Below are 26,912 nucleotides of genomic sequence, written 5' to 3'. Positions count from 1 at the left end.
CAGGGCTGTCATGGGGACTGAGTGGGAGGGCAGACTTGAAAAGACCCCCTCACTGCCCACCTTCATTCACTCACTCACTCCTTCGGGGTGACAAGCTTCGGGCTCAATAGTGGACACCCTGGTGCTCAGTAAATGTTTGGGGTCCCTGAAGATGCACAGTAAGGTGTATTCCAGCTAAAATGGAATACTATGTGAAATGCCAGGAAGTTCACAGAAGAGAATCATGAACAGGATGGCATGTACTGAATATCTAGTTAAAAAAAAAAAAAAATTAGGGGCCGGCCCCGTGGCCTAGTGGTTAAGTTCTTGCGCTCCGCTTCAGCGGCCCGGGGTTTTGCCGGTTCGGATCCTGGGCACAGATATGGCACCGCTCGTCAGGCCATGCAGAGGCGGCGTCCCATATGCCACAACTGGAAGGACCCACAACTAAAATATACAACTATATACTGGGGTAGGGGTGGGGGTTGGGGAGAAAAAGCAGGAAAAACAAAAAAGATTGGCAACAGTTGTTAGCTCAGATGCCAATCTTAAAAAAAAAAATTGTGTTAACTTCTCAGGACCTCATTGCCTGTCATCTGTAGGGACACTGAAATTTCCTGAGGCCTCACAGCTGGAATTTGACAAAATGAGATCAAGATGTCTGTTTTTCTACTGCAGCTTCTGGTCCACAGGTAGCTATACGTTTTCTGGGGCTTTCTCTATGCTTTTTATTTTCTTGTGCTATTTCTTTTTTACACAAGTAATATAAATTTACTTAAGAAAAGTTGGCAGGAAAAAAGGAGTAAACAAAAAGAAAACCATCTGATAATTTTTTTTAAATAACCTAAATTCCCACTCCCCAGTTATAACTATGCTTCATATTCATATGTTACCTTCAAGAATGTTGCCTATGCTCATATAAAGCTGTGCCTATGTTTTTCCCCCATAATAGAATCATATAGGACATATTTGTTGGTGATCTTGGATTTTTTCAATCCTAATATGTCAGTCCATATAGCTCTGCCTTATCCCTTTGAATAGCTGTATTGTTTTCAGTTGCATAGATATACAACAATTCATTGGACATTTTTATAAACAACTCTATGAGAAACATCCTTGTGTGTTTGTATATACATGCACATATATACATATAAATTTATGTATATGCAAACATATATGTACACATACACACATCTTAGCATACTTACCTGATAATTGCCTCTGGATCCGGAAGTTATCACCACTTTTTAAACTTGCCATTTTAATATTATTTGAATCCAAGTCAGCAGACGCTTCCCACTCAGGAGCCGGCTACTCTGCAGATACCTAAGTCTTGCTCTGGGCATAACTAAGGAAGCATGAGGCATGGTTTCTCAGGTCCCACAGGCTCACTCCTGCCTCCCCCCATGCTCCCACCCTCAGCCCCTGTCCTTAAGCTATCTATTCCAGCTGATGATCAAATCTGAAAGAAATCCTGTCTTTCTGAGTGTCATCCCTTCTCTGCCTCGTTGGACCTAGCCTGCTCTCTCAAAGTTTTTATAAGGCCTGAGTAAACATCCCAGGACAGGCAGGGCTAAGAGGAGCCCAACTGTTTATGCCATAAAGTCACTGGTCAAGGCCACCTCCCCAAACAAGTTCCCTTCCTGCCTCTGCATGCCCCTCGCTACTTACAAAAGCTCTCTGCTTGTCATGGGCAGTTTTAGCATGCTGCACAGGTAGAGAGCATCTCCTTCAGTCAAAGAGAGAATGCAAACTGGCCTCTCCTCTCTGCTCAGTAGCAAAGGCATTTGCCTCAAACACTGGTCCTGAAGCCAAAGAATGACATCGAAAGAGAGGAAACAGATCGGAACGTTTCTTGCGAAGTCAGACATAATAATAACCCATTCAACAATGAGTAACATCCTTCTATATGGGTATAGGGAATTTGCACCATACACACACGCCTCGAACCAATCTGAATTCAGTGATTCTGTTTGGCATAAACTTATGTATATTTCACTATAATATATATATATATATATATTCTCAATTTTAAAAGATCTGCCCAGTTTCTCCCATCCCTGATTCCTGCATGAGCTTCAGCCATGGCTCTGCCGTCTCAGGTGGCACCAGTCCCTGTATGACTCTGGGCTTCAAAGATACAGCACGTGATGGTCTTAGATTGTGCCTCCCCTCTCTCCCCAAAACAACCCAGCTGCTCCCTCCGGGGCTGCTCCCCAAAGAAGCACTGATCTGTACCAAGGCCGAAGGAAGACCCGGCTCAGACGGAGTTCCTGAGAGACGGTGCTGTATTCGAGAGGAATTTAAGGGCTCTCTAAAGTTTCTAAATGTGACATTTGGCCTTTTCTCTGTGCTGATTTTATCAGACGCCACTTCTTTACATCCATAGGTGTCAAAAGATCTTCCCCTGCCATCACCATGGGACAAGGGATTGTAGGGGTACCGCGTTTCATAGGTGTGGCGATGGGGGCTCTAAGACAGCACGGATGACTGAGGATTCCAATATGAGTGCAACCCAGGTCTTTTCGCCTCATGGGGGAGTGCCGCCCCCATGAGAGCCCACCAAATCTCTTCCGGCATCAGGCTCCGTGTCCAGAGCCCAGTCCTTGTGGCCCAAGTTGCTCTTGGTGATGCTTCTCCTTCTCTCCAGTTGCTATTCCCGCTGGTAGTTGCTCACCCAGTCCCAGACCACTCCCCTCCAAGCCTGGCCAGCTCTGTGTCAAGCCCCAGGACCCTGGCTATTTCTGGCTTAGGACAGGGAGGGCCCACTGCATCCTGGTTTCTCAGAGGTAACTCTCTTTGGCAACCCCCCAGGTACAAATCTGGCTCATCTATTTAGAAGAGAAGCAGAGGAAGCTCACCCCACCCATAGCCCCCAGTGGGAACACCCCCTCCTGCATCCCTGTGGCAAGTGCCAGCAGGTCCCACCCACTGCAGGTCCCTCAGAGACAGAGGAAATCCAGCTCAGGTCCTCAAGAGCAGGACACATGGGCAATAGGGGCTCCCAGGGAACTGACCACAGGACATAGGCACTCCCCTGGGAGCCAAAGGTGAGTACCAGTGAAAGGGGCAGGCTGCTGCTGGCTTCCCACAATGTGCTGTAGCCCCAAATCCAGGGGACCTGCTGAGTCCTTGCTTTCCCACCATTGTTCTTTTATCTGATTGTAAAAATAATGTGTCACCATTGTGAAATTTTATTTTCCAGAAAATACAGGTCAAAATTAAAATCACCCAAAATCTGCAAAAGCAAAGATAACTAGTGCTGATATTTTGGTATATAGACATTCAGACTTTTCTCTAAGCATCTATATACATATTCATATCTTTTTTTTTTTTTTCCTTGCAAACTGGCTTCTGGTACTCAACTGTGCATCATGGGAATATCCCCACATCAATACATAGAGACTACTTCAAGCTATTTCATGGCTATCCAGTAGTCCACTGTATGAATGCACCATAATTTAAGCAATCTATTTATGATAGACACTGAGATTAATCTTTTTTATGTGTGTCATTATAAATCATGCAGCCATGGACCCTGTTGCTTAATTATTCTTTGGACTGAATTTCTAGATAATGAGATTTCTGGTTACAAGGTAGCCACAGTTTTGAGGCTCTTGATTCCTGGGGCCAGACTGTCCTCCAGCGAGGTCACACCAATTGCTTATACAGCAGCAGCTTATAAAGGTGAGAGATCACACTCTGTGAGGATGGGAAGTGCAAGCGCCAGGATTCCCACAATGCTCTGCCCAGTCCAGGGACATCATCTGGAAATCCCCAAATGCATCAGCGCACGAAACAAACTAGTTGCTGGGAGTTGGGGACAGAGGGGAGGGGCTGCAGCTTCTCTCCCAGTAATCAGAAGCAGGCAGCCTGAGGCTGGGAGTGCCAGGGGGCCACACAAGGCTCCCTTTGTCTCCTCCAAGTGTCCCTCCACTGAGTGGGGCATAAGGTGATAAGAAGGGCTACCTGCGGCAGTGATAAATACCCAGCCCGGAATCCAATCACTCCCCAGCCAGCTGTGTGACCTGGGAAAGGGCTTCCCCTCTCTGGGCCTCTGTTTTTCCATCTGATCCAACATTCTTAGTTCTTTGATCTCAGCCTTAAGACCAGAGCAGACAGATCTCCATCCATCTCCATTCACCAAGTCATTTACCTTTCTTTGATTTCTCCATTAGATCCATTTTTATAAACCCTACCTGCAACAAGAGCCACACCAACCTTTTTTTGGCTTCTGTTTTTGTTAGCATAGCACTGATGCCATTGTGGCAGTCAGCAGGAGAGAGAGAGCGGACCTTTGTTGGAAAGTAAAGAACATGCTTTTCAAATTGAGCCTCAGTTCAACATTGGCCGAGAGCCCCTGGTACTGCTGACATATCTCACCCACCTTCACATTGCCCCTGCATGATAAATGGGATCTTGCCCATTGCAGTTGGGGAAACTGAGGCTCAGAATTTACACAGTAGTCAAACTTACCCCATGGGTAAAAGGCAGAACTGAGATTCAACCTCAAGCCTATTTGACTCTAAGTTCCATCTCTTTCTAACACCCTCCACTGTCTCTCCAACCATCCCTACGAAAGGATTCTTCATGCCCAGAAACATGAAATCCTCTAGTGCAGGGCTGAGAGTTGGAAAAGCATGAGGTCACCTGGATTTCTCAGATTGGTCATGCTTGGCGCAGGGACCTCGAAGCCAATTAACATGTCTCTCCCTAACTTTTATCATCTATAAAAAAAGCAGTGAGAGAATTAATTAGCAATGTCTGGCAAAACCTGCTCTGCCTCTTGTCATTCATCCAGTACTTCTCATTCAGGACTGAGTCTCCTCTCCTTCTTGCAAGAGCCAAGAGCTATAGATCTGGATGACAAATAGGTGTGCGCGAGCTTCTGCAACCCTCTACCCAGAACATATCCCAAACCCCCAAATCCTCCCCCACCTCAGTCCCAGGTGCTTCTGGCACCCAGAGGAAACCAGGTCGTGGTGATGCCAGGTCTTCAATTCCCAGGGGCCTGTGTCCATCCCCAAGCAAGCATGTGGCAGAATCAAGATATTCCAATGAAATATGAGTCAGGAAAAATCTCAGGCTAACTCTGAAGACTGCCCCTCATCCTAAAAGTAAAGGAGGTTAAAAAAAAAAAAAATACCAACAAGGAGAATGTCCATTGATCCCTGATGCCAGGTCTTGTCCCCAGGCTCAGGTTTGCCAGGCCTGCCAATGGTGCTAGTAGAGTGGGTGGATGGGCAGAGCAGGGCAGGGCGCACACACCTACGTACACACCAGAGAAAGAAGGAGATGCTGGAAAATAACTTGTCATGCCCAGAGGGAATGAGGATGACCTTGGGCACAAAGCCAGCCTCCAAGAGGGCCTGGCCAGGCGAGAGGTCTCATTCCCCTAGATGAGCCAGGAGCAACACCTACATTGCACCTTTATGTGAATCAGAAAAACGCACCCCCTCCAGGTGTTGGCAACCTGCCCCACACACCACACCGAAAAATATCTCCAGGGTCCCAATGCTCTTGGGTTCCAGAAAAAAAATAAGTTGATGGGTTTCCAAGGAAGCCTTGTGGTAGGATGGGTACCACAGAAAGCCATCGTGGTGGCAAGAACTTCCCATGGGCCCAGGGACAGAAGACAAGGTCAAGCAATGAGTGGGCTTCAAGGAAGCTGATACACTGGCCACTTCAGAATCCCTCATTTTTTTTTTCTGAACCTTTAAAAACAAAAGATGTGGTGGGAAACGGGGCCCCTTGAGGGTGCTTCCTGGAGGTCTTCAACTGTCTAAGCTAGAGCTGTCGAGGAGGGAGGGGGACAGGCTGAGCCTTGGCCTTGAGAATAGGGGCCATAGCCAGTCCATCCTTGTGGGCTCAGCACCTCACCCAGTGCCCGGACCATAGCAGATGCTCAATAAATCTTTGTTCAAGGAAGGGATGTGTCCACAGCAAATGTATTCATAGGACTACTACACAGTCATGGAAGCCAGGTACCCGGTTGGGTGGGAGATGGCCAGATTGGGAGATGATGATCACTGAGGCCCGTGCCTGGTGGTCTCAATGCACAACATGACTGACAGTCGAGGAAGAAGGTGGAAACTGAGACACAGCCTTCTGCATGTTTGGCCTCCCACTTGGGATCAGGCTGGGCCTGGGAAGGAGGCCACAGCTCCTGCCAACATGGCGCCCAGTCCTCCGAGTATCCTGAGATGCCTTCTCTCTGAGCCTCTCCAGCCCCGTGGCCCTGGAATTCGCAGCCAGCAGAGGGGCAGCTCCTTGCAGGCGTAACCCAGCACCGCCCCAAGGGAGGGCAAGCCTCCTCAAGCCAACATAGATTATTCCCTCTTTCGCTACCTCACTCCCTAGTGGAAAAAACAAGAAGACAAAATTCCCCGGGGCAACCTGAAACCCTGTGACCCCCCGGCCAAGTGGCAGGATCCAGCTGCACCTTCGTCCCCTCCACTTTCCTCTGGCTCACCTAGACTTAAGCCCAGAGGCCGGCCTTGGGGTTATTTATAACCCGTGTCAGAGGAGGAGGAGGCAGGAAATAGGAAATTATGAAGGAGGGGGCAAGGAGGAGTGGCAGGGCCCAGTGACCCCGCTGGCTCAGAATCCACCGGGCGGTGGCCCTGGCGTCAGAGCCCCATGACAGGGAATGTTTCCCAGCCCACATTCCTCCTGGCCTTGGAGCCCTACCTGCTGCTCCCTCGCCAGCCCCGGCCCCTTCTCCAGGCCCAGGTGGCAGAGTTTCATCCTGAGGCTTCTCCTAGTCTTGCCACAGGCACGCGGGCTTCTCCGACTGGAGTTAATGGTGCAGGAGCTGGGGGCCCAGCCCTGAGGGTGGGTGGGCAAACGCCCAGCCTTTCACCTCCGCCAGCCCCACCCTGCTCTCTTTCGTTCCCTCTCTGCTTAAATACCCTGAAAGCCAGACTCTGAATGGTCAAGGCTTAGGACCCAAGACCTCTCATTAACTGCCTCAAGGGGCCTCAAAAAGGAAGCGACTGGGACCCAGAATCATACCGCCAGAGGGAGCAGAGCCAGGCCTGGGGCCCTCTCCCTTGGGGACACTGGCCCCATTTTCTACACTCCCACGCAGACCCCCAGGATCCTGGCTAGCCAAGACCCCTCTGCTACAAATGTGAATGTATTTGACGTCCTGCACAGGCTGGGAGCATCCATCCTTGCTCTGCCCAGAGCCATGAACTAGGACATGGAATTCCGGCCGCCACCTCACATCCTGTGTGGACTGATGCAAACCGTCCATCAATCGGTCCATTCACCAAAACATTCCAAGCCAACTGCCGAATTTGTAGCACCACTAACTTTCAGACCGTTTCGGATTCAGTTAGGTGGTTCTTTTTGTTTGTTTTGGTTTTCGTTTTGCTGTAACACACCGTCACCAGCTCAGGGATTCTCTACAAGGGTTCTGAAGTGGATGGATGGGAGATGATGACAGACAGCCTTCAGGAGGGTGTCAGAAAGTCTAGAAATTTGGATGTACAGCTTTAATCAGATTCTCAGAGAGGCTCCTGTCTGTACAATGGTTAAGATGCTCATCTAAGAGAAAGATAGAGCAGAGAGCTGAGAGCTTAGGCTAAGACCACTTAGGGACCAGGGGTGGGGACACATGGGAATGTCCCCTTGCTACGGATCACCTTCTCTCCACAGTACTTGTCCCCTGCCTTCAAGTCTTAAATCCCTCACCGTCACACCAGCCACATGTTCCTTCCACCAAGCCCCTAATGTATAAACAAGGTACTAGGATTTAAAAATCTGATGTGTGCCTAGAACTGAGTCAATTAGGATTAGAACACAAGTCACGGGCATAGGGTGGATCCTTAAGTCTGGCCAACATTTGGCCTGAAGGGTCACTCCTACCTTCCTCCTTATTCTTCCAGCCCCTATAAGTGCCCCCTCGTACTACTGCAGCCATTTCTGTTTAGGAATCCCACATGAGCAGCTTCCCTGGATATAATGCTGATGATATTTCTTACTTTCCCCTTCCCTGCCCAGCAAGCACAGGGCAGACAAACGGGCAAAAGTGGTTTTCAGAATCCATGCTTCTCAGGGAAAAATTAGTTCCTTGATCAGACATGTTTAGGAAACACTGGATTAAACAGAGCTAAATAGGTTAGCATGCTGCAGGACTTCTCAGAGCCTTTGCAGGACTTCTCAGAGCCTTTGCGATGCTAATAGTCACTGCACGTATCTCTAAGAGGGGAAGACAATAAACAGCTTTCCTACATGTGGCAGCCGAAAGGACATTTCTTAAGACTGGTATTCGGAGGATCAAACCCTGGGAAACACTGCTTTAGGCTTTCCCACAGTTACAAAGAAATTTTTCCTGCCCCTGTCTTCACAGCCCACCTGATGAATTACAAGAGGTGGTGGTGCAGAATTTCTACCAGGAAGGCAACCTCAGTTCTCCTGAGCCAGACAGTGAGGCAGCCTTCAGTAAGGACCCAGGAGCTCCACATCAGAGGACGGATCAAGGCCTGATGGCAAATTTGGAGGTTTCCATCTTAAGGTGCCGAGGGCCTGGAATCTGCACAGTACTCTTTAGGGAACACCACGGTCTTGATAATAGGACAAAAGGAAGTAATTCCCTTCTTTCTAGCCCAGTGGGATAGCAGGGAACAAGCTCAAGATAAGGAAAAATAAAACTGAACTGGTCTTTCCCTGGCATTCCACTGCCTGCCGTTCCCCTGGCCAAAAATAAAGGCGTTGGCCTCAAGTCAACAACAGTGGACAAGGAAAGGTAGCAGAGGTCTCCGGCCTGCATGGAGACTCAAATGACCTCCAGCCGAAGTTCTTTTTATACAGAGCACAGAGTCTTCCTGGCTAAGGGCTCCCCCAATGACCCCTTTTTAGCATTTGTTTATGCCGTAGTTGACCTGCATTTATTGAGCATCTACTAAAGGGGATGGCCTGTGGTCAGGGATACCCATCAATTTCCAGGCAGCAAGGCTATTCTTAGTTTTCTGGTGTCTATTTAAAGAGTGTTAATCCTCCTAGCCACCGCCCTCCCCTGCAATTAGACAGATACCACTTTCCAACCTGGTACACTGACCTCGCCCAACAGGGAAGGCAGGATGGACAAGTGTTCCTCCCACCCTCCTCCACCGGGCCAGGAATTTGGCTTCGTGGGCTAGACCAGCCTGGGAATCAGCCAAGCCGGAGGAGATGTGCCTGCTCTGCTGGACCCTTCAGTCAGTGCTGAAGTCCGCAGCCTCTCTGTTCTGGTCCTTACCGACAGCACAGTGAGGCAGAAAGTGCTAGGAATCAAGGGGAGTGTGAGCCAGGCAGTCAAGTCGGTGAAGAAAGCCCGTGGACCAGGGAACAGATGTAACCAGCTCACATACAGCTTTGCCGTCGCACAGCTGGGCGACCTCGGGCATAATCTGTGATTCAGAGCTCGGGCTCTGGCGTCAGGCAGCCTGGGCTCAGATCCTGGCTCCACCACATACGAGCTGCATTTTAGGCAAGTGACTGAGCCTCTCTCAACCCCAGTCTTCTCATCTTTGAAGTGGAATGATGGTGAGGATGATAATTCCCAATATGTAGGTTTAGAGTAAATACTAGAATTAATATATATGTATATAAACTTCTTAGAACAGCTATCAATAAATATTAGCTGCTTTAATATTTAATTCGTCTAAGCCCAGAGTACTTCATCTGCAGATCAGGAACTAGTGCCTCCTGACTCAGTGGTTATGAGAGTTTAAGGAGACAATGCACGAAAAGGTCTTGGAATATAAAAATGACTCAATAAATGTTAGATATTACCAAATATTATCATTAATTTTATTCCAGTTCCAGCTTTCTTAGGCTAAAATACTCCAACTCTCTGAATCTCAGTTGCCCCACTTGTCAAGTGAGAGCACTGAGTCAGATGGCTTCTACAGTGTCACAGAGCACGGGTTCCCTACCCTGGGACCCACACGGCCTGAACGTCTCTTGCAGCCAAGTGGAGTCAGTAGCCTCAGAGCCTTGATCAGCCCCAACACACCTCCAGTTTCCCCACATCTCTGTGCACAACTCATAAAACAACTAGAAGGAGGGGAAAAAAAGGATGCTTTGCATTCACAAATATTATCTTGACCTGTACTGTCCTGTTAGTGTGGTGGCCATTAACCACCAGAGGCTATTAAGCACCGGAAATGTGACTAGTCCAAACTGAGATGTGCTGGGAGTGGAAAATATATATTGGATTTCAAAAACTTAAAAAATTTAAAATCTTGGGGGCAGGCCCACTGACCTAGTGGTTAAGATTGCATGCCCCACTTTGGTGGCCTGGGGCTCGCCGGTTCAGATCCTGGGCGTGGACCTACACACCGCTCATCAAGCCGTGCTGTGGCAGCGTCCCACATAGAAGAACTAGAAGGACTTACAACTAGGATACACAACTATGTACTTGGGCTTTGGGGAGAAAAATGAAAAAAAGAGGAAGATTGGGAACAGATGTTAGCTCAGGGCCCATCTTCTCCACCAAAAAGAAGGGAAACCACAATATGTCTTTAAAAAAAAAAAATTAAATCTCGCGAACAATTTTTTTTTAATGATGACATGTTGAAATAATATTTTGGACATATTGGGTTAAGAATAGAACTAAAATTAATTTCATTGATTATTTTTCCTTTTTTTTAATGTGGCTATAAGAACATTTAAAATGACATATGCGGCTTACTTTTGTGACTCGCAACAATTGTTTCTTCTGGACAGTGCTGGTCTAGCCTTACCCTTTCTGTCTCCCTCCTTGTGAGTCGCCCGGTAAGAAACTCTTCTCTGAGGGATCCAGAAGGAATTTGAACTATTTGGGGTTAACTTTTTAAAAGAGAATAAAACACAGATGTTAACTATCCAGGTGGGGCATTAAATTTTAAGAGATCCAGGAATCTCCTCTGCCTTAGAGGGGCCCTCAATGAATAAAACCCGTCAAGCCGCCAAGGCGCCCGATGATGTGAGCACACTTGTCCGCACCTGAGGTCTGGCAGCTGTGCTCCGGTTTCCCCAGCCGTCTCTTGCCTTCTCTGGTAGACAAGGACGGGCGAGGGCTTTTGTTTCATTTTCCAAAACAATCGCCACTCTTGAGCACGCTAAGCAGCTTACAACAGCTTTTTCTCATTGAGCTGGTCAGTGCCCAGCATGTCCAGACTGATGTTTCTTTTCTCTCTCTCTCTGACACACACAGAGAGCTAAGTGCCCTATGGCCTGGAGAGGCTGGAATGCTCTCTTTCTTGAAAGTCTTCATTCATTGGAGGTGCTTTTATCGCATGCCTACTATGCATCAGGCAATGAGCTGGTGAGTAAGACATGACTCGCTGTCCACCAGCTGGCTCACCATCTGGGGGGAGGCACTAAGTAGTAATAATATGATGGCTGACATTTATCAAGCCCTTACTACATGCCAGGCCTCGGGCCAAGCCTGTGATTCCCATTATCTCAATGAATTCTGCCACAACCCTGTGAGGTTAAGAGGACTATTATCGCACACTCCATTTTACAGATAAGAAAAATGAGGCTGAGAAGGATTGAGTTGTCCAGCACCATACAGCTAGCAATTAATGCAGCCAGACGTTTGAACCAGCATTTCACGCCAGCATCTGTGCTCTTAACCGGCTCAGAAAGTGTGGAAAGTGCAATAACAAGCCTATGAGCAGTGTTCTCTGGGGACACTGAGGATAGGGTACATTGCTTTGCCTGAAAAAGCAGTTGGTCTTATTCACTGAGAGATCCTACAACCCAAAGGAAATTCAAGAGATCATCTGGACTCTATGTCACAAAACTGGTGACCCACAGGACTGAATCGGGCCCAGGGACGTGTTTTTTTGTGGCCCATACACGTGTATGTGTGTGTGTGTGTTGCTTTTTAATTATGCCAGCATTTAAAAATCAGAAGATTTCACACTAAAATTTTGGATTTTTAGCTTATCCTAAGAGACTGGAAATCTGGCAACACTGGACCCACATTCTGACAGACGAGCTGGACAGCAGCTGTCCCCTTCAGAAAGGATGTGAACTGTTCTGTTTGCCACAGTTGCCACCATTCTCTATTGCCTCCCCCACTCCAAAGCCAAAGATACGTTGCTAGTTATCATCACATTTGCCCACTGTTTTGTTATTTGTCTATACCAAAGAAATAACTTTTAGTACCCATTTATTCTCCAAAGTGGGAAGAGACTGAGGGAACACATATATATTTTTTTTGGTAGAAGTGAGTAATATTTCAATATGTTTCATATGCAAACATCCAACTTCTGTGACTAGCCTCTGTAGGCATTTGGGTTTGTGATCTGATCTAGATGACAGGTGAGGAAACCCAGGCAAAGAGAGAATCAATCAAAGAAGGAACTAGAACTCACACCTACACCTGCCTGCCTCAGTGCAGCCTTTTTCCCCGGTACCCATTTGCTCAGAACTGCACCCTGGAGAACAACCTGGGATGTTGGGGTTCTCCACATTGCTCAGTCCTGGTGGCCATTTGTGTCAGGAAGCTACAGTGGAGGGCTCTTTGGTGGTCTGTGTCCTGTTGTTGCGGAGGGGGACTGGATGGTGGGTGCCCAACAGGACATAGGTTTGAGCTTAGGGCTCCCAAACTCCCTCCTCATTCATGGAAACAAACGTTCCATCAGATCCCATACGTCTTCATCACAGGTCTTCATCCGAGCTGGTCTTCCATGAGAGAAGTCTTCTCAGCTACAGATGGTTGAGCCAACCCATTAACCAAATTTGCTGGGGCCAGGGACTGCTCAGGTGGACTGTGGATCAGGAAGGCCTTATTTTTGATGAGTATTGATTCTCAACCCCACCTCTTGTCCATTAGCTTCTGTAGTGGTGTTAATGGGGTTCATCAGAATTTTTACTAAGCCCTTCAGTGATCAATGACAGACACCAAAGTGACCTTGATTTTTAATTCTAGCCATCAACTAGGTCTGCAAGGTTGCTATCTGTTTGGCAAATCAGCTCTGCTCCAACAGGAAGTTTGGTGGTCAAATATGTCATCCGATAAAGGATGTCAGCTCATTAGTGGTTTTGTTCAGTCGAAGCCCTCATCCACTTTTACAACCACAGAGTCCTGGCTCTTATCTTAATAGACCATATTTTTCTACAGAAGTTACCTCCTAAAAGGTGTTGCTGATGGATTTCAGTGCTCAATTATTCAGCTAGAGAGCCCCTCCCAAGGGAGCTTAGAGCCAGAAACACTGGACACATAGTAGGCATTCAGGAAAATATTAATTACTATAAATAGATGTGAGAAAAATGTATATGTGTACAGGACACATAGAACCAATCCTGCCATTTTACAGATAAGAGCTTGAAATCCAGGGAGGTTGACATCACCAAGGTGATTCCCCAATCAAGTGGTAAACCAGAACTAGAACCCAGGTGTCCCAACTTGAGGCCAGTGCTCACTCCTGTGCCCCACGCTGCATCTCCCAGCCCCGGGTGTAGACAGGGACAGGGGGCATGGATTTGACATCCAAGTTCAGTCATCACCCATTTCCATATCAGTATCAGTATCCGTATCATAGTATCAGTCCATTTCCCAGGCCCTCCCGTTGGCTACCCCAGCATCTTCGACCTGTGCCTATCAGAGGCAAACATGCCAGAGCAGTCTAGAGAGTGCTGGTCTAGAGAGGAAAGGGTGGCACCTGACCCTTGAAAAGAGTGTAGGACTTGCCCTCTGAAGACATGGGTTCCACTCCCAAGTCCATGTATGGGCTGGTGGCCATGCTCCAGAACCACACCGATTCTCACTATTGACATCTGTTTAATGGGAACGATGACTCCCACCGTCCTGCCTTCCTCAGTGGGATGTTGTGATCATCAAATAAGATCAAGTGAACTTAAGACTCTAAAATGCGGAGAGTTATGAAAATACAGAGTAGGGAACTTAGTTGTTTGTTTCTCTGTCCTGTGGGAGGCAGTGTGACAAAGTGGGAAAGCATCAGATGGAGGGGGCGGTGGGGGGCGTCAAACAACCATGATTTTGAAACTCAGCTTTCTGTATGTGATCCTGAAAAATGTCACATCGCCCCTCGGGGTCCCATTTTCCTCACCAAAAAATAAACTGAGAATACCCGCTCTTGCATATAATTGAACAACCCTGCTACCATGTGCTAAACGTTGTCCATGAATTATTTCACTTAATCACCAACCCAATGTGGTACTACATACTATTAGTTCCCCCATTTTGCAGATGAGGAAACTGAGGCCCAAGCTTCTGAGCAGCAGAGCTCACCAGAGCTGCTCTGTTTCCAAATCTCAAAGGTTATGCATCTATACACAACGATAAAGTCTAAGTGAAAAGGAGACCCCTCCTAACTCGTGAACCGGAAGCAGTTTAGGCAAATATCCATGATCCCTCAAGTGACGAACCCACATCCTCGTGAAGTCTGAGCCAGGGTGCAAGGCTCGCCTTCCCCACGCCCTATTCTGGGGAGTGCAGGAGCTCTAAGATTTCTGAACGCAACAGTCCTTCTCTGCAGGCCACTGGGCGATTCCATGCCTGGGGCCCCCACTCCCAGAGGGATCAAAGTTGGGTGGAGGGGGCAGGGTAACTGCAGGCAATATTTAAGGTCTCTGGTTCCAGAATGATCTGGTCTGCTCAGGATTTCCCCTCTCCCCACCCCTCCACCCCCTGTCCTCCCAGGGCTCTGTTTTTCCACTCGCTGAACTTTACCTTGGGCTCTGAGACCAAATCTTACAGCTCTCCTTCTCTTCCCCACCCCCACAAAAAGCCAGGTGGCCGCAGGCCTGGGAACACTTAACGTCTCCACTCTCCGTGCCGTGCATGCCACCCTTAGGTGATAAGATTTACATCGATGTGAATCAGAACTGCGTGCTGGGCAGCAGGGACCATCCCTTCTGGGGCAGCCAAACCACCCCAGCCTCACAGAGAGTTTATAAATGGACAGGAAAGGTTCAATGGGTCCCCTCGCCTCCTCTAGACTCTAATTTTTTAGCGACGAAGCAAAAAGGCCTCCGTTCCATTACAGCTTGGAAAGACACCAGGTGACCTCCTGTCTTACACGGTTTAGCGAGTCCCTTTAGCTAGAATCAACATTCATCTGCTCCAGCCTATCAGAGGTTAATACAGGAAAACAATACCTGAAGCCACGTCACCTCCTCTGAAAGGGTGTGCAACCCAACGAGGGCACATTGTTTCCCTGCCACCTCCGCCAGCCCCGTTCTCAGCACTGTGAGGTCATAGGAATATGGCAAGGGAGGGTCAATGTGTGGACCTGCCCACAAGGAGGAGAGATGGTAAACCCATGTAAAACTAAAGGGCCATTCTCAGAGGTGTGAAGAACAGTGATGACGAAGGGCTCCATGAGCTATTTTCAGCATTTCAGTAAGCCAGCCCAACCCATACCCTACAGTCATCCAACAGCCCATGAGAATGCTCCCCAGGCTTAAGAAAACACCAAGTTTCTGTGCTTTGGGCTACAATTAATTGACATACTAGCTGACTGTGTCAGAATAATGACCGGCTAGTATCAGTCGTTATAGATATATTTTAATTAGTTCTTCTAATGGAAAAATAATCAACACTCAACACATGAAGTAGTGATGGATAATTTTTCCAAACATGGAACCCACTGACGGAAAATTAATAGCCAATAGTCCATGGTGTTGAAAAGGCTGGGAACCACTGATTCAGTGGAAAGAGCACTGGGATAGAAATTAGAAATGGGGTTCCAGGCTTGCTTTCATTAGGACTGTACTGTAATAAAATTGGGGGTAGCAGAGGAGGCAAGGGCTGGAGAGGCTGGCTACAGAAAAAATCAGAGAAGCATACCAAGGGGACCCCCGACAGTGTGGCATCAGAAAACCAAGGTGGGGGAAGTTGCAAAGGAGTAGCAACTTCCCACGTCCAAAGATTCCCAGCCCTTGGTCTATATAAGAGACTAATTTGCAATACAAGTTTTGGAGACAGACCAAGCAAGTGGAGGTTCCGGCTTGTCTGTTTCCTAGCAGTGTGATCTTGGATAAGGATTTCACCTCTCTAGCCTCAAATCACTCACCAGGCAGCTGGGATGGGCAGTCCCCACTTCACAGGATATGCAAGTAAGGAGTTTGGTACAGTGCCTGGCACATAGTAAGTGCACCTCAATGAAAGGTAGTTATCATTTTTGGTCCTCTCCTGCTGGGATGGCATTTAGAAATCTCTACATTTTTCTCTGGGATGGTGGTGGAGTATAATGTCCAGAAGATGGGACTGGGCTTATCAAGTAATGTAGACAGCATAGCAGGTCCCTCCCCTCTCAGGGGGGTTAGATGCATCCCTTTGGGTGGTACACAGCCCTTAGGTCTCGCCCAACCCAAGAATGGCCCCCTCTGGGAATTTCCCACATAGCTTTGGAGAATTTGGCTTTTACTAAAGATGGTGTTTTTCAACGTGTTTAAAATTTGGGCAAGGCGAGACTGTTCTTCCGCACCAATGCCAAGGAGTGGGCCAGGAAATGGGACCGCATGTGACCTGGAGAATGAGAAGTTAATGAGGAATGTTCAAAACCAAGGGGACAGCGTGGGCCAAGAGCCAGAAAGAGAATACATGAACAGCTGGAGCTGGAAGGTGCAGTGATGAGAGGATGAAGAATTAGGCAGGGGCCAGATCAGTCCTTGTAAGAGTCATTTTATGACACTTTATTTCAAGAGTCCACTGAAGGGTTTTAATCAGGACAGTGAACTCTCTCTTAAACCAGCCCTTGCTGCTCCCATAATGACTGACGAGACCCCAGCATCTTTCCTGTTTGGGAGCCACCTTGCCTCCCTCTCCACAGTCCATGTGCATCTCCATGGCCATCCCACCACTCCCATCCAAGTGCCATCCAAATGCAACAACAAGGGGAGTAGGGTGACAAAAGGTTGAGTCCCCTGGTGCCACCATGAACTGGGCCAGGCCGGTCTACTATGGGGCATCTTTGAGTCACCAAACAAAACCCTGTGCCCTGTGTCTTCAAAATATAGCCACGTATGCTTAAACGTGGGTTCATGTGAAACCCCAAAGTCAAACAGCTTCATGGAACGAAAGGCCCATTGCTTATTATGAAAGCAAAAGAACCACAGCATCTTCAACTGAATTACTCCAAACTGCCACAATTCAAGGACCACAGCTTTCCTGGCACTGAAGCCCCTCGCTCCCTATAACAATGCTCCCTCAACTTGGTCTAAGTAGCCCTAAGTTTGCTCACTTTAGAAGGGACAAAGGGATAAGCGAAAGGAGGAAAAACCCTAGAAAGTCAATAAAAATTATAGATTGCTTTCCCATTTGAGAGAAGCATGGAAGTATTACACAGGGCCGGAATAGTTCCTCCATCGCTTCATGTTGCACATCTGAAAAGAACTATGTTAACACAGCCACTCTGGAGGGCAAACTGGCAGGAACTATTAAAATGTAAAATGCACTTACTTATGCGCAATAATTCCAATGGTATGTTTCCCATAGAGAAATATTTGTAACATGTGAACAAGAGGATTGTACAATGACTGTTGCAGTGCTCTTTGTAAGGGTGAACAGCTGTTAGAAACCTAGACATCTATCAATGGGGGATGGTTAAATAGATATATACCTATACCTATAGGGATATTATGTTATTATAGCAATATAATAGTATATAGTAATATATACAATATAACATATAGTATAATATAATATAATGTAATGTAATTTAATAGATAGTATTGATTATATTTTAATGCCAGGCTGCAGGGGTTTAAATGCAGGCTCTGTAGTAACCTTGAACAAGTTACCTAATTTTTCTAAGACTCAATTTCCTCATCTGTAAAGTGGAGACAACAGTAACACAGCTGCCTCACAGGACTATTAAGAGAATTAAATGAGTTAATGCATGTTAATTGTATGGAATGATGCCTAGCCCATAGTAATCACTCCATAATTAGGTTTTTAAAATTATGACCCTAGGGGCCAGCCCGGTGGTGCAGCAGTTAAGTTCCCGCGTTCGGCTTCGGCAGCCCGGGGTTCGCCAGTTCGGATCCCGGGTGCAGACCTATGCACGGCTTGGCAAGCCATGCTGTGGCAGGCATCCCACATAAAGTAGAGGAAGATGGGCACGGATGTTAACTCAGGGCCAGTCTTCCTCAGTAAAAGGAGGAGGATTGGTGGCAGATGTTAGCTCAGGGCTAATCTTCCTCAAAAGGAAAAAAAAAAATTATGACCCTATGGAATACTATACACAAAAAGAATGAACTAGATCCATACGTATATCTCAGAACAATCTCTAATATACATTGTTCAATGAAAAAAAAGCAGAATGCTATATACGGTTTTCCACTATTTATAGTGTTCTATTATTCATGTTTTTAAGGGAAAAAACTACTATAAATTTTCTATAGGTACCTATGTATGTAAATGCACAGGGAGGAAATGGTCTGGAGAAGGAGCTAGAATTAGAGGAAGTGATCAAAAAAGACTTCCCCCTTATCTGATTTTAGACAGACAGACAGATAGATAGATAGATAGATAGACATGGATGGGTGATGGATAGATGGATGGAGTATGGATGGATGGATATAGATATACACACAGATACACACATGGACATGGAATGTATTCACATAATACTTGTAACTTTAAATATGTAGAATAAAATGAAACGGTTGAAATGGAACAAATTATGATTCCCCTTTTATAAATGAGGAAACGAAAGCTTAAAGACGTCCAGTAACATGCCCAAGCAACACAGCCACCAAGCCCCAGAGGAAGGAATGAAGCCCAGCTCTGCCCGCCCCACGGCCTTTCCACCACCCCACCCTGCCTCTTGAGGCCACGCAGGCGTTGACTATGACAAAGCCTAGAAGAAGGGGCCTCCTTGTCCATACCGGCTGGAATGGTAAAAGTCAAACGCAAGGAGAATTGTGTTGTTGTTTTTGTTTTTAATTAATGAACCTGTTGGAATGTGCCGTTCAGCAGTGGAGCTGAATGGTTCCTGCTGTTCTTGCAAAACAAACAAAAGTCCCTCCACCCAAGCCACTCCTGTGGCCATGCTTCCAGCCTTATCTATCCAGGGACTGCGACAGGGGCACAGAGCTGTGGGAGAGGCACCTTCGCCTGCCAGCCAGGACCCCGTCTCCTGACTCTGCCTCTGGTTTTCTTCCACCACACTGGCCGTCTGCATAGACTGGGCACCTCGCCCTGGGCAGCCCCAACGCATCCCCGCCTGGAAGAGGAGGAGTATGCAAGCTCAAGATGTCTCGTCTCCATCAGCTGTCCTTATCCCCCGGGGCCTCAGTGAGACAAACTGAGCCATTTTTTAACTTTGACTTGGTGGTTTTGATGGTCTCTTCCAGTTCTAATAGCCGAAGAACATTAGGAATTTTCCTTTATTTTTCTCTATTTATACCCTAATATAATAATAACAGTAATAATAATAATTTCTCCCTCCCATAAAGTGATGTTTAATTAAAACCGCTGGCCATTTTGGCTATCTTTCTATTTTTAATGAAAACTTCTCAGGTCAATAAATAAAGCACTCTCAAGTGTTAACTGTCCATTCCATTTCCGTCCTAGGAGGGGTTGTCTGCCTTAGAATATCCAAGATAAATGCAACTTGAAAACTTTTTGAAGAATGGCATTAACTAAGGATGAACCGAGCCTTACCATTTAGTAGCTGGGGGACCTTGGGAAAGCACAACCTCTCTCAGATTCAGTGTTTTCCATCTGAAAAATTGGCATAATACCACTCTTAAGGTTGCTGGGTGGATGAAAGACACAGGGTCTGTGAAGTGGTTACACCCAGTGGGAGTCTGAGATGTCCCTTCCTTCTTCCTGTGAAGAGCAGCTCTCCTCTCTCCAAGGTTCCCAAGAGGTCAACAGCCTGCCTGGGACCCCTCCCCAAGGGGCCAGCTCCTCTCTGAAGTCTGATCCTTTTTATTTTCCTTAAGTCACAAAGCCCGGTGTAGAGTGCAATTGTGTATGTGTGAGTGACAGGCAATGGATCTGACTTCTTTGCAAATGGCTTCTTGGCTAAAACCACAACCTCAGATCTGATACTGAAAGAATCCACTGGCACTGGTCCCTGCCAAAACAATTCGCAGATATCCAGGGACCATCCTCCAGGGCTGGCAGCGGGCCCCCAAGCAGAGCCTCGCTCTCGAATTCCCAACAGGCTCAGGGGGCAGGCCCCCAACACTCCGTCCCACAGCCTCATTCCTCTTTGCCAGGGAGGGAAAGAGGAGGGCTTGGCGTTCTGAAACAAATTTCTCTCTCTCTACCGCCCGGCCCCCCTGCAGAAACCACACACACACACACACACAGCACACACACGCACACCCTGATTTTCAGAAGGCTCTGAAAATTGGCACTGCCCACCTCTTCCTGGGCTGGACAGAGCTGCTGGAGCAGGATTTGCCCGGCTGAGGCAGGCTCCTTCATTCCCAGCTCCCTCCCACCCCTCCTCCCGAGGCAAGGTTTTGTCAAGAGTTTCAGGGGCAATGGCTGGTGGGGAGGGGGCCATAGACATTGTGGCGGCTGCCAAGCCCTTTTCTTTCCCCACAGTATGTTTTATAAGCCAGCATGTAGTTTATTCTTCTCCTAAACATTTCGCTAGGGTGCAGGGCCTGGAGTTGCCATAGAAACACCTTTTAACTCCTCCTCACCCAGAAGGCAATGCAAGTCCCCGGGGGCTTTGGGGGAGAAAGGCAAAAAGAGACACCTGTGGATAAGGAGGAAGGAGAGGGAAGGCCACGGGGGGTTCCTTAACAAGGGCCAAGCCAGGACACTGTGCCCTTCACCCAGCAACACGGCACCTGGTCACGAAGAGAAAACAGCCAAGAAGGTTCTAGAAGCTGGTGGACTGGCTTGAGCATCTTTAATGGGCTACAGCGTTGGCTGGGGGTGGCTCCTGGAGGTCACGGGGAATGGGGAGCTCCTACACATTTCTGAGCAGAGCTTCAACCCAGACGTAAACCAGAAAGGCCGCGAGCTGGGAAAACTGGGAGCCACCTACTGGACACCAGCAGGGTGCTGTAAGGCGGCGGAGGTCAACAAGCAAGCAGCCCACATCCACACCTCCCATTTTTAAAAGCATTATCTCATCCTTGCCACCAGTGCAGTGCACCAAACGCAGGCAGAACAGTGTTGGATCGGTGCCAGGGCATCGAAGATTTTTTGTCTCTTTTTTTCTTCTTGCTACCACAATGTTCTGGGCTTTGGATACTTTCTGGTAACTCAGCTTTTCTCTGGGCCCCCTTTCTTGAAGAGGGTGGCAGGGGGATTTATTCTTGAATAAATCCAGAGAAATCACAAGAAACTTTCTGCATCAGCCCAGACCCACAGCAGGAAAGCTAAACAGGAAACTGAGTCAAGCAGCGCCCCCATTGGAAGCAGGGTCTCCTTGCTCCTGTTTCCACTGTTCCCTGGTGACCTTCCAGGGTGGAAATCCCAAAGTCAAGGGCAAGGGGGGAGGCATGAGGTCTCCCTCTCCCCACACACCCAAAACAATCCCAGTGAACACATCCAAGCCATTGTCAAGCAGAAGAGGGCGCCTTGACTCCACCTGTCAGCGCCCTGGCCCCGAGTGTGTGCTCCTCACTGAGCAGGACCAGAACCCACCACCGCCAGCAGCAGCAGCTCCCAACATGACTCAGGTGGGAATGTCACCAAGGGATGAGATGGGACAGGCCAAGTGGAATTTGGGTGGGGGCAGTCAAAGGAGAAGGGAGAAAACCCTTCCGGGCCTCAGGCAGCCCAAAAGGATCCTCCCAGGCAACTCACAAACCCAGGGACCAGCCAGAATCCCCCGGGAGAGGGAAGGGCAGTGCGTACAACATGAGCCCCAGGGGACCTCTAACAAGGGTGACCCCAGGTCACACAAACACCCACGCCTGCCAACTGGACTGACCTCCTGGTCACCACAGCCACCTCCCTGACTTCTCCTAGGCTTGGCTGGGCCCACCAGCAGCGCCCCTCCCAACCTCAGCTGCCTCCTCTGCCAGGCTCCGGTCTCCTCCCCCCTCCCCTGCAGCACACTTGTGGAGGCCCTCACCCAGGACCCAGTGGAAAATTTTCCTTCCCCTTTATGACTGTACTTAAAACACACACGCTCCATTCTTCACCTCTGAATCGACACAGGCAGAGGGCGGCCAGACTGTGTTCCACCCCACCCCCAGCCCGTGCGTACACACACACACACACACACACACACGCACGCACACACACACACACACACACACACACACAGCAGAGGCCACTGGACTTGCATGCTTTATGAGCTGGAAAGGAGGAGAGAGATGTTTTCCAGCTGCTCCTCCACCTCTGGCCATCCAAACACAAGTGTCCCGAACACTCCCAGACAAGCTCTCCCAGGACACTCTGGAAGCCCTTGATAAAAACTGGTTAGGCTTCTTACTGAGTCTCTCTAATCAAGACTCGAGGTCCAGCTTGGAATTGTCACCACGATGTGACCCTGGGCATCTTTGTTCTTTTGATGACAAATCTATTTTTCCTGCTCATTCTCCCCCTCCCCACACATATTCAAGGGAAAAAAAAAACAGCCTTCCTGCAAATTCTCGCAGCTACGTGATAAGCGATCCCTCACACACGCCACCTCCTGCTTGCTATCAACACTGTCAAATACAGTTCCTCCGGGGGAAGGTCAACCCCACGGCTTTCTTCCCATTTTTCTCCTTAAATCCACCCAGACTTGGCAGTCCAAGAAGCTGGGTTAGCACTTGCCTGGGAAGCTGAGGCTGGGTTGGGTCTCAATGAAAAGAATGAACTTCATGGACGGGGGAGATGATGCAAACTCAGAGAACTGAAAGTTTCTCCTGCAACTTTCTGTGCACATGGCTGGCAACTTTTGTTTTTCCTTTAACTACTTAACATCCCAGCACTTTAGTTGGCATTGCAAGTTTTAGGAACCCTCTCTCCCAGCCTTCTCCTCCAGCCCCTCCTCCTGCAATAGTGAAAAGGGAAATTTTCCAGATGTCAAAGGAGCGGTAGGGACCTCACGCCCTAAAAGGAGAGCAAAAGCTGCAGTTCACTCGGCCAGTGTGGGGTTTCTCTGCAGGGCAGCTCCCCTCTCGGTTATGCCAGAGCCCCAGCCCGAGGAAACTGAGGCTCACCACCCCACCCTAAGCCCAGGCAGAGAAAAGGAGCGGGGTTCGCCACGCCACCCGGCGCAGCGACCCAGTCCGGGCTGCAGCGCGCGAGCGGGCACCGCGGGGGCTCTGGCGGGGACACCAGGAGCGCTTACCGATGTCAGAGTTGCAGAAGGCGTCCTGGGGGTGGCTGGGCGAGCATGTGCACGCCTCGGCGCCCCAGTCCCCCAGGCTCCAGCTGCCCAGGAGCACGACGAGCCCAAGCCAGGGAGTCATCGCCGCGGCCGCTGCTGGGGCTGCTGCTCGCCTCTCCAAAGTTGCGGTGCGCGCCGCCCGCGGGGCCGCTGCAGCCCGAGTTCACCCGCCCGGCCGTGCGGGGCAACTTTGGCTTCGGGCGCGCTGTCCCCCGAGTGCCCAGCGGGACGGGATGGGGCGCGGCGAGGCTGCCCGGGCGCTGGCGCACGACTCTGCGGGCAGGAGGTGTCTCCGGGCGAAGGAGCGGGAGCCGGAGCCGGAGCCGGAGGAGCAGGAGCAGGAGAAGCCGTCCGAGCGCCCGCCCGCTGCCCGCTCTGCGCCGCTGCCCGGCGGCCGAGTGATATAGCGCGGGTCCCCCCGGCACCCCCGCGGGGCCCTCGGGGCCCGCCCCCTCCGACCAATGGCAGGGCCGCATTACCTCATCGGCCCTCCGAAAAGGGGGCGGGGCCGGGGGCGCGGGGCGACCGGGCGGGGCGGCCCCGGACCGTTCAGATCCTTATAGGGAATAATGCGGCTGTGCGCGCGCGAGTAGGTGGGCTGGGGCGCGCCTCCGACCGAGTGTCCCCCGAGCGGCGCCCCTCTCGCCTGCACCCTCGCCACACGCCCACCCTGCCCATTGGGAGCCTCTGACCCAAAGCAGAATCAACGACCACCTACCCCAGCACCAACCCTTTGGCAGGTCAGAGGGGCCCTGGTCCTGGAGACGTTAACTGCGCCTGGTAGAAAGGCTAGGGAAGCGGCTAACTGTCCGCCTTCTCTGGAAGGAGCAGGGCCAGAAGGGAAGGAACTAGGTAGATGACCTACCTCCCCAACTGCCCCACCCCTGCCCCGGACTCTCCTGGATATGAGAAAGCCATCTGCCTTCGGGAGCTGGCTGTAATAGACGATCGTTTCCCTGGGCTCACCGGGAGTAAATTGTGAAGTCATTCAACAAACACTGTTCTGGATGCTGGGATGAGCAGAACAAAGTCCTTGCGCCCATGGAACTTGCAGGCAATCCATCAGTAAATCCATGAATACATAGGGTAATTTTAGATGGTGGCAGTGCTATGAAGAAAACAAGACAGAGTAATGGGTTAGAAATGACTGAGGGGTGCACTGCTTTCTATAGGATAATAAGAGAAAGTCTCTGAAGAGGAGGCTTCCTAGCTGAGATGTGAACAAGAAGGCTCAGTCAGGTGGTGATCTGGGAGGAGAGACCACCAGAGAGAACAGCAAGTGCAAAGACCCTGAGGTTATTTGAAAAACAAGTAGACAGGGCCAGAGAAAATGGTAACCCCACCTAGGGCGGACGGGTCTCCACTGTCCAGCAAGGAATTTGGGAGTGAACCGATCTAAACCTGGGGTAAAACCAGATTCTAGAGAACTATCCAGGATCCTAGATGACTAGCTCTAATAGATGATTGCTATTAACTAATACTAGGACTGTCATTATGAAGTAACATCTTGATCCTGCCTTATATTTTCCATACCTCACCTCGCTATATCTCACAAGAATCCTCTTAGATAGGAAAAACACAAAATATCATTCACACTTTCCAGATTAGGAAACTGGCGCAGAAAGGTGACATGACTTGGCAACCAGCCAGGAACTCAATTCACTTGTTTCCACCTTAAGAGCAACATTTATTTCCCTGGACTTTAGCCGCCGCCGTTCGCTCTTGCTGTGCAAACATCCTTTTGCAGCTGGAGTGTCTATCTTTCTACTCCTGAGCCTCTTCCCCTATCTCTCCCAATTCATCTCATCTAGAAAGAGACTTGAATGTTTTGGCTGCAGAAATGCTAAACGTTTGGAATAAAATAAGCACTGGGAATACTGCTCAGAAATGCAAGTTCAACTTCTTTCTCAGAAACTTCTCTGCTTCCACCTCAGAGAAGTGACATCGGGAGGGCAGAAGCAGAACATTTCATTGGAAATGGTATTTCCAAGATTTTTTAAACTCCTTGCCCCCACTTAGAAATTTTAGCTGTAAGGAAGGGAATCTAGTTTCCACATTTTCCTATCTTGTCCCCTTTGCAACTTTTAGGACCCTTCCGGCCTCGACTCTGACTATAGTCTGACCCGTAGACATTTCTCCCTCCGTGGACGTTTACTCCAGCACGTTGCTCATTGTTTTCTGGGGGATGATTGTGTTACTTCCCCAACCACACGAGAAGCGCTTTGAGGTCTGAGGTACGTGCCCACACAGCTTTTCAGCCCTCATTGCACAAAGTAGGGTCCCAGAGGACTTGGGTGTGGGCGTGCCCAGCCGGGTGAGTCTTGAGCAATGGACCCTCCAGAGGCCATTCCAAGGCTACAGGTTGAATGAGGGCATGCTTGGTGGGATTTGAGAGTTTTGCTTATGCCTGCACCGTGCCAGTCATGTGGAAGGTTTTATAAGCCTTTCCAGACCAAATCCACTTTGGATAAGCATCTTAAGTGAGAGAGGTCCTCTCTTCTCTATTTTCCTTTCACTTTATGATTTTGTCCAAAATGCCAATATTTTCTCCAAGGGAAGGCTTACCCAGAATATGAGTATCAGACGTATAACTGTTGCTGAACTTTGAGCAGCAGGTTCTGTATAGAAGCATCTGAGGCATTTGATGACGGCTCGTACTTAATTACGTAAGCGCAAGAGTCATCTGATTGTTTTTCCAGCTGAAAGATAATAAAATTGCCTTTTGGTTTATTTCCTCTTGCTCCCTATCCTAAGCTGGTCCATGCAGCATCTTTGTATTCAGCTTCCCTTTCAGGTGGGAAGTTTTCCCTAATGTCTAACCTGAGGGAACTCGCATCTGCCCACCCGTGTGAGGTCAGCTCAGTCCCCATCTTGAGGAAGAGAAAGAGTGAGCCCGGTGAATCCCGGTGGAGGAGGGCCCTACTGCCAGGGTCAGCCCCTCCAGCAGGCAGACCTCACAGCCATCAATCAGGATGTCACGGTGTCCATGGATCTAATAATATGTAAGAATTGCTTTTTCAAGGCCACTTTATAAGCTGGATGGAATGGACCTGGGGCTAATAGTAAGACGGAAGAGACTGGCTCTCCCACTTTCTCTTGAGAGCTAAGAACAATGATAGATTTATAAACCTCAGAAGAACTGAAGAAATTGCCAAATCTGCCTGGCCTGTCCTCAGACCTACCAGGCTGACCCGATATTCCCTTTTGTGAAACTTCTCTAGGAAAGGAGAGGCCGTGCGCGCCCCCTTCATGTCAAGTTATAGGACGTTGGAATCTATGAGAAGTCTCTCATGGACATTTAGAAGTCCTGAAAAAGGAGCTCAGAGACGTCCCATCCTCATTTTATAGGTGGGGAAAGCGACATTCAGACAGGTGAAGGAATTTGCCCTAAGTCTCATAGTCAGCTATCGGCAGAGCCGAGCTTGTGTTGCAGTCTCCCTAAGACAATAGCCTGTGACCTAATGCTTGCATTCTGGCCATGGAAACCCCAGCCACTCACAGTCCTGGATCTGCAGTTCAGATCAGTAGACCAGTTTGTCTCAGAGTCTCTTTGTACAGTGCCCAGCACATCGGGAATTCCACCTGCACTGACTGAATAGTTCTCTTGGAGCCGATCAGAATGAATACAGCTCTGTACTCCTCAGAAGTGTATCTCTTATGTGTTTATTTTTTCCCTTTCTA

The 26,912-nt window shown here is 48.9% G+C and overlaps 2 protein-coding genes across 3 annotated transcripts in view; one reads left to right on the top strand and one right to left on the bottom strand.

Moving 5' to 3' along the window:
* The window catches only part of TIMP3 (TIMP metallopeptidase inhibitor 3), a 58,143-nt gene extending 34,452 nt beyond the window's left edge, over positions 1–23,691 (bottom strand). The window contains exon 1 of the mRNA XM_008522872.2: positions 23,193–23,691. Coding sequence (XP_008521094.1) covers positions 23,193–23,313 — 121 coding nt within the window. The 5' untranslated portion in view covers positions 23,314–23,691. The remainder of the gene's footprint in view (positions 1–23,192) is intronic.
* Positions 1–26,912, top strand: part of SYN3 (synapsin III) — a 460,560-nt gene that overhangs the window by 188,105 nt on the left and 245,543 nt on the right. The window lies entirely within an intron of this gene.

The sequence above is a fragment of the Equus przewalskii genome, chromosome 29 (assembly GCF_037783145.1).
Source record: "Equus przewalskii isolate Varuska chromosome 29, EquPr2, whole genome shotgun sequence".
Taxonomy (NCBI): domain Eukaryota; kingdom Metazoa; phylum Chordata; class Mammalia; order Perissodactyla; family Equidae; genus Equus; species Equus przewalskii.
This window is presented reverse-complemented; position numbering and strand designations above follow the sequence as displayed.